Here is a 6,775-nt window from a genome sequence, read left to right on the forward strand (position 1 = left end):
TATTAACTTCTTTCCAAATACTTTGTGAATGTCCTCTTTCTACATAAAACACAACCTCATCACTGCCACTGTAACTTGCATGCTTGGCATCTTCCAATTCCCCAAACGTGTCACTCACTATCTTCCCCATCACCTCCAAAGAGTGAGTTGTTTCAGCAGGTTAATTTGTTCCTGTACTTGTAAACAGACTTACAATGTGGCATAGTCATTTCTCATGACTTTAACACATCTGCCCCACTGGACTATTCCCTGAAGGCAAGTACTCTTTTATTCATTTTCCATTCCCTTGACCTAACCCAAAGTAAGTGCTCAACAAATGCTGTAGATCTATCTCATATATTTCTCTCTCCTTCTTTTTAAAAAACTGCTGCTGCTACCTGAAGGCCATTCCTAAGCAAGCATGTGACCTCAATTTCACCTATGGAAGATCACCTGTCAAAAATTTATGTTTGAAAAACACAAAATACTTGCTTGTTCATTTCTCACAGCCATCAGCTTCCATGTTAGAGAAATTAAGTCAACATTATCCCAAATCTCAGCCATTAGTGAGATATATAAACATCACGTGGTATAACATAGGACATTAGATTACTTACCAATAAACAATATTGGAAAAGTGATAAACAACAGAAAGACATGTGGGACCAGGTTGAGGGCATCCACAAAGCAGGAATTTTGTAATACACCATCATTAATATTATATGAAGAAATGTTGTTACCACAAAATGAAAGGCTCATTTCTTCTTATATGGTTTACTCTAAAAGGGAGAGAAATGAGAAAGAAAAATCCGCTTATTAGTAAACTCATGTTCATAAAATTATAGCCTTGAATAGGAGGCCATATCATACAATCAATCCCTTTTATTTTGATAGCTGAGGAAATAAGAAACTGTGCCAAAGCAACTTGAAGGTTTCTTATAAAGGCCTTATACGTCCTATGAGATCTTCTTTTCTATAGATTTTACTTCCAGAGAAATATGCTTTCATGTGGAAAATGTTTATAATTAATATCCACCTATAGTAATACCTCAAATGAGTGTCTGACTAAAATGCTTTCAAAGAACAAAAATGGTCTATATGAAGAAAAAGAAGGAAAAAAATTGAACCAATGACTAAAAAGTCAAAATGATATAATTTCAAATATTTTCCCATACTCACTGAAAATGTACTAATAAACAACTAAAGTTGTTCAGTAAACTGTGACAGAGTTTCCTGAAACATTTCACTAGTTGTGGGAAATACTAATATACAGAGAACAGTGTGCCTGCAGTAATGGCTAAGAGTAATCGGTCTTTCCCTGAAGAATACTAAAAATCAAATGCTCAAGATGAATTAAACCTAACTCAAATGACAAGTCAATGAAACTACTCAGATTCTATAGTTAGAATATTCTCACATGAAATACACTCTACTCAAGTTTGAAACGTAGAATATCTTTTAATTGGAAATTGGTACTCCATAAGTAGAAGTAGATGAGTTTAGAGCAGAAACAGAGGACAAGGTCACACCGTGCTTTGTAAGTCATTGTCAGGATTGTGGCTTCTACTCTTAGTGAAGTGGGCCACTGGGGATTTTGGGGCAAAGGAGTGACATGCTCTCACTTACATGTTAAATGGTTCTCTATTATTGCTGTGCCAAAACAGATGGGAGATGAGCAAAGGTCTGCTCCATCAAAATACTGCTGTGAGATTCCAGGAAAAGCTTTAACATTCTGAAAACTTATTTTATAATACCTACTACTTATTTAAATTCTGGGCACTTTGCATATCTTAAATCCTCAGAACAACCTTGTAACACTAGTGGTGTTATTCATCTTTTACAGTGGAGGATACTAAGGTCCAGATAAGTTCAGTAACTTGCCAACCAGTAGAGCAGCCAAGCCCACACCCAAATGTCTGACTTATAAACTATTTCTTTCCACTGTATTACACAACCTCCAACCTGCTTTTTAAAGAAAGTATCGTATCTATTCTTTAAGCCAAGAAGCAATTTAAGATTTTAACCTCACTAGACCTCGTTTCCTTTCTATATTTATGTCGCACTGTATTCTGAGTTGCATTACTAAAAGTTGGCAAAAATTTTCTTTTTTTTTTTTTTTTTTTTTTTTTTTTTTTTTGAGACGGAGTCTTGCTCTGTGGCCCAGGCTGGGGTGCAGTGGCCGGATCTCAGCTCACTGCAAGCTCCGCCTCCCAGGTTTACGCCATTCTCCTACCTCAGCCTCCCGAGTAGCTGGGACTACAGGCGCCCTCCAACCCGCCCGGCTAGTTTTTTTGCATTTTTTAGTAGAGACGGGGTTTCACCGTGTTAGCGAGGATGGTCTCGATCTCCTGACCTTGTGATCCGCCCGTCTCGGCCTCCCAAAGTGCTGGGATTACAGGCTTGAGCCACCGCGCCCGGCCAAAAATTTTCTTAACTAGCATAGTACCTTTTCTTTCTTTCCTTTCATTGATAATTGATTTAGCAATGGTCACAAACAATACTTTTCCTAGGAAAAACAGAGTGTTATACAGAAAAGGTTGTCAATGGTAGGTAAATTATTAGAGAAATCAAATTTCAAGCAAAGGTTTTATAAAGCATTATATGAATACCTCAGCTAAAGAGTCTGTGTATTTACAATCTTAAATACTTATACAGAATGCCTCTCACATGTTGTTCCTGATAAGCTCTTTTTATAATAAATAACTGATATGCTCCCTAGTTGAGTCTGTCCTCCATCTTTTTTTTAAAAAAAGTTGTATTTTTAAAACCTTAAGGTTAAGTTATACACTTGGTAAATTCTTACAAGCTATTAAGGTTTTAATCTGGATAAAAGAATAAAAGGGACTTGAAGTTTTTAAACAACAGCAAAATGGAAGTTATGAATTTATAGGTGTATGTTAGGTATATTTCTGGCAAAGACAGACAAAAACAAAACTAAAAACTAATAGCTAGTAATGAAATTTTTTAGACTACTTCCTTTATTTAGTAGAAATGATAAAAAGGAAACTTAAAGCCTACTCTTAGTTGAAAGACATATATAAACTTTCCTTGCACAAACTAGAAAATAATGTTTACTTTAGCAACTTTTATAACATTATCCAAAATTGTAATATTCCAGTTGGCCACATTTATAAACTAGTATCATTGAGGTCGATGCTAAAGTATAACCTGCAGCTTTGCAAATCATACCCTTCATTAGCTATAAGCATTGCTTGCCTGATGTTTAATCAATCCTGAAATCTACCAATTAAATCGCCTTTGGATAAATGTTGTGTGTAACTGGAAAGAAAATCTCAGAAAAGTACAATCACCTGAAAAATTTAAGAACATTTTCAGACATACACTAGATATCTGGAACTGTATGCCATTAACTAATTAACTGTAAAAACACTTACTGATGCTAACCACGCGCTAGTTACTAGGAATCCAATGGTGCATGTCAGAAACAGTGCCTGTAGTTTTAGAATATATAAATCAGATTATAGTAGTCTCAGTAGCTGTGGGTATATTGTAGGGGTATATGATCTAAAAGATAGGAAAATAGGCAATGATATAATCATACAAAGGTGTAAACTTGAAGTTGGTAAAGTAAACGGTTTAGAATGATTTTTCTGTCTGCCATAAACTCTAACTTCACATTTCCGGCCAGCTCTGAACCTGTCCATTACCTTGCCGCAGGTCTCCTTTCACCTTTTCATTTGACTGCTCCTTTATCCTTTCCCTTTAACCCGTAGTCTCCTTATCCAACATCCAGAGTCCGTATGGCACATTCTAACAGCCATCCTCCATTACAACCCAACATGGACAAAAAGAGGGAGGCAGTAAACTTATTGCTGATAAATTGATAATTATTATGTTTATCAAAGGCATTTTATTCAATCCACGTTTCTAATCCTGAAATTTCCAATTGTCATTTAATGTTTTCCTCCCAGACACCAGGTTCAATTGGGAATGTTTGGGGAAGCGTATAAATCGCTGTTCTTGATGGCTAAACTCCATCACCTGACATCCTTCAGCTCCACCCCTTCTGGAGTTGTTTAGATTCAGCTGAGCACTGATGGAGGCCCAAGCATCAAGGAGGGAGAAGGGAGGGCAGATGGGGAGATATAATGTTTTCCTTTCCAGAAGCATAAGCCATCGAAATGTGTTCAGTTGCTTATGAGAGTTGATAGAGTTGGAGAACTTGACTGAATAAACTTTAAAAACAAAGATCGAAGTGAAATTTTGCTTCTAATGTATGTCTGTGGAGCAGAAAACATAAAATGGAAATACTCTTAATTATCTAACTTACAATTTCATGGCAAGAATCGCACCCTCAGTGTTCTTATTCCTTGAAATTCATTATATGAAATTCCACACATCTGGGACATATACATTTTGGATTTAGTTGGTGAATGTAATACCTGACCTATCCAGTCTGTTGGTTCCTCTGTAAGAGAGGAACAGTAGTTGTCTGATTTAATTCTAAAAACACATTTAAGTGTTGAGGCATATAAGATACACCATTTATTTTGGCCAGCCCTATCCTTTGGAAATAGACTACAAGTAAAGCAAGTGAAAACTTGCCGTCCTTCCTGTTCACCTAGCTGAAAGCATTAGTTCTGGTTGAATAGCAATTGCAGAGAGCTTAAAATGCTGGAAACACCTAGAGAAAACATGCTAAACTTAAATAAAAGTTTTCATTCTTACATATAAAAGGATTCATTCTTTAATCGTTTAGAGATTAACCAAATTATGTTATAAAAGAGAAACAGGGCATTTTAAAGAACTTAGGGCTTTATCATCATCTAGAGCATTTTCAGGATAGACATCGCTTGCAAAAACCAATGCTGTAATCACTTCTTTGAAGCTATTCAGTCCCTAGTTCATGAAATAAGAATTAGAGAATGTATAGCTAGTTAGCTAGCTACCATGGCTATAACTATGACAGATCCAAGTAGGAAAATCACTGCAAAAATCACCACTGACTTCTGATTTAGTGTCTGATCTGAACCCACCCAATTACTCTTCAGTGGCTGTGAAGTCCCATCCCACACCAAAAGAAATGTTGAAATTACTCAGTAGGTATTCCTTAGACAGATACTGCAATGGGATTTAAAAAAAAAAAAAAAATCCCAAACTGAACAAATAAAGTAAAAAATAAATACCTCGGGCAATAGCTTCACGCTGCTTCAAATCCCTGCCGGTACACTTGAACTACCTTCAAAACACCGACTTCCTACACTGTCTTAAGATGTAAATTTCAAACCCGGACGCAGAACTCCTAAAAAAAGCAAAGAGCAACAAAAATTAAGCAGACAGAAAACTAATTCTTGAACAAGACAAGAATTGTATACAAGAAAGGCGGCAATAATAACTCCTAATAATAACTCCTTTCACTGTTTCCAGTTGATTTGAGTAGGAGCCCGCAGTTTTGAAGTAAAACTGGAAACCTGATCCCCACTCCTGCACTTCTCCAGCCGGGCCTCTTCCCTTAATTCTAGAAATAGCGATCGCGAAAGCTAAGTGCCGAGAGAGTGCGAGAGTGCGAGGGCGTTTTTGGGTAGCAGAAATGTTAGCTCAAAATCGACAGCTTACAGTTATTCCTAAAAATGTTTAAATGGCATTCATGTAAAAGACACGGATTCACTTACTCCGATGACAGTTTTCCTCCCCTAGGCGAAGCACGCAGTGCGCCGGAGCGGATTATTTTTAGGGTGGTGGGAGACCAGCTGCTGCCTCCTATCGAGTTTCCAAATTGCACAAACTGCTCTGGGCCGGGGCGGACACCGCGACTGTGAGGCAGGAAACTGGGCAGAAGCCCCGCGCGCAGCGCCTGGGGCCGGAGACCCTCCCCATCCCTGCTCTGCTCAGCTTTGACTTGGGGCGCGCGCTACGCCGCGATTTTACAAACCCAAGTAATAGGCGTCCCCTAAACTTCATTAGACACTGAAAGTTGGAATATGATTCCATGATTCTCCGGAGTCGGGCTTTCAAACGTCATAACGCTCAAGGTATTCTTGTTTCTTTGTTTCGTTTTTTTTTTTTTTTTTTTTTTTTGGTTTTGTTTTGTTTTGTTTTTCCATGCTGTGTAAGCACACTTTTATTAGCCACGTAAGGAAGCGGATTTGGGGGTTTCGCTGCTTCCCCCTGAACGGTTCCGGGAAATGAAGGGCTCATTCTAGATAGAGGCACCCACTGCTGGGCTATGAATACACGAATGTCTCACAGGAGCAAGGCTGGTTCAAGTCTAATTTTCCACTTTTCCCCGGCGACGTAGAAAACTTGGTTTCTCTGGTGGACCAGCCGCCGCGCTATCGAATGGCGACCCTCGCCCACAGTCCCCGAAAGTGAGACGCTGGTTCCCATGGACTGCACAAACAGTCACCCTCTTCTCCTGTTTCCAACCAGAGACGTAATTAACTCTCGAGATAACGTGTTTATATTACGATCACCCCACAACCACTCCCCCGCAAAACACAAGCCGTGAATTTTGTCCCCGACAACTCTCTTTAATTAACACTGGATTTTCTCAAGAGCCAGTTTTGAGTCAGCTTGAGATAAGCGTTGTTTTCAGGAACTGTCCTATTCTAATAACGGATAGTCAGCCGGGCGGACTGCTGCCCCCGAGGCTCCGGGTGCCGTCCTCAAGGGGCGCCGCTGCAGGACTGCGGGCTGCTGGCGCTGGTTCCCAGATCTGAACTCTAAACACCGGTGGCCTCCTGGCCTCTGCGACGTAGTGGGCGCAGGCCGACTCCAGCCCTGCCAATCTCAGGGGATTTCTCCGCGGGCGCCCCACTCTTGGGAAGTCGCTGCG

At 39.4% G+C, this 6,775-nt stretch overlaps 1 protein-coding gene across 4 annotated transcripts in view; it reads right to left on the bottom strand.

Annotated features, from left to right (window-relative positions):
* Window positions 1-5,874, bottom strand: part of ABCC9 (ATP binding cassette subfamily C member 9) — a 139,975-nt gene extending 134,101 nt beyond the window's left edge. For all 4 annotated transcript variants that reach the window (XM_077953698.1, XM_077953697.1, XM_001098888.5 and 1 more), the window contains exons 1-3: window positions 5,613-5,874; window positions 5,127-5,242; window positions 597-758 (exon numbers count right to left, since the gene is read on the bottom strand). In XM_077953698.1, coding sequence (XP_077809824.1) covers window positions 597-738 — 142 coding nt within the window. In that variant the 5' untranslated portion in view covers window positions 739-758; window positions 5,127-5,242; window positions 5,613-5,874. The remainder of the gene's footprint in view (window positions 1-596; window positions 759-5,126; window positions 5,243-5,612) is intronic.
* Window positions 5,875-6,775: the final 901 nt, after the last annotated feature.

This window comes from Macaca mulatta, chromosome 11 (assembly GCF_049350105.2).
Source record: "Macaca mulatta isolate MMU2019108-1 chromosome 11, T2T-MMU8v2.0, whole genome shotgun sequence".
In the NCBI taxonomy this organism is placed as follows: domain Eukaryota; kingdom Metazoa; phylum Chordata; class Mammalia; order Primates; family Cercopithecidae; genus Macaca; species Macaca mulatta.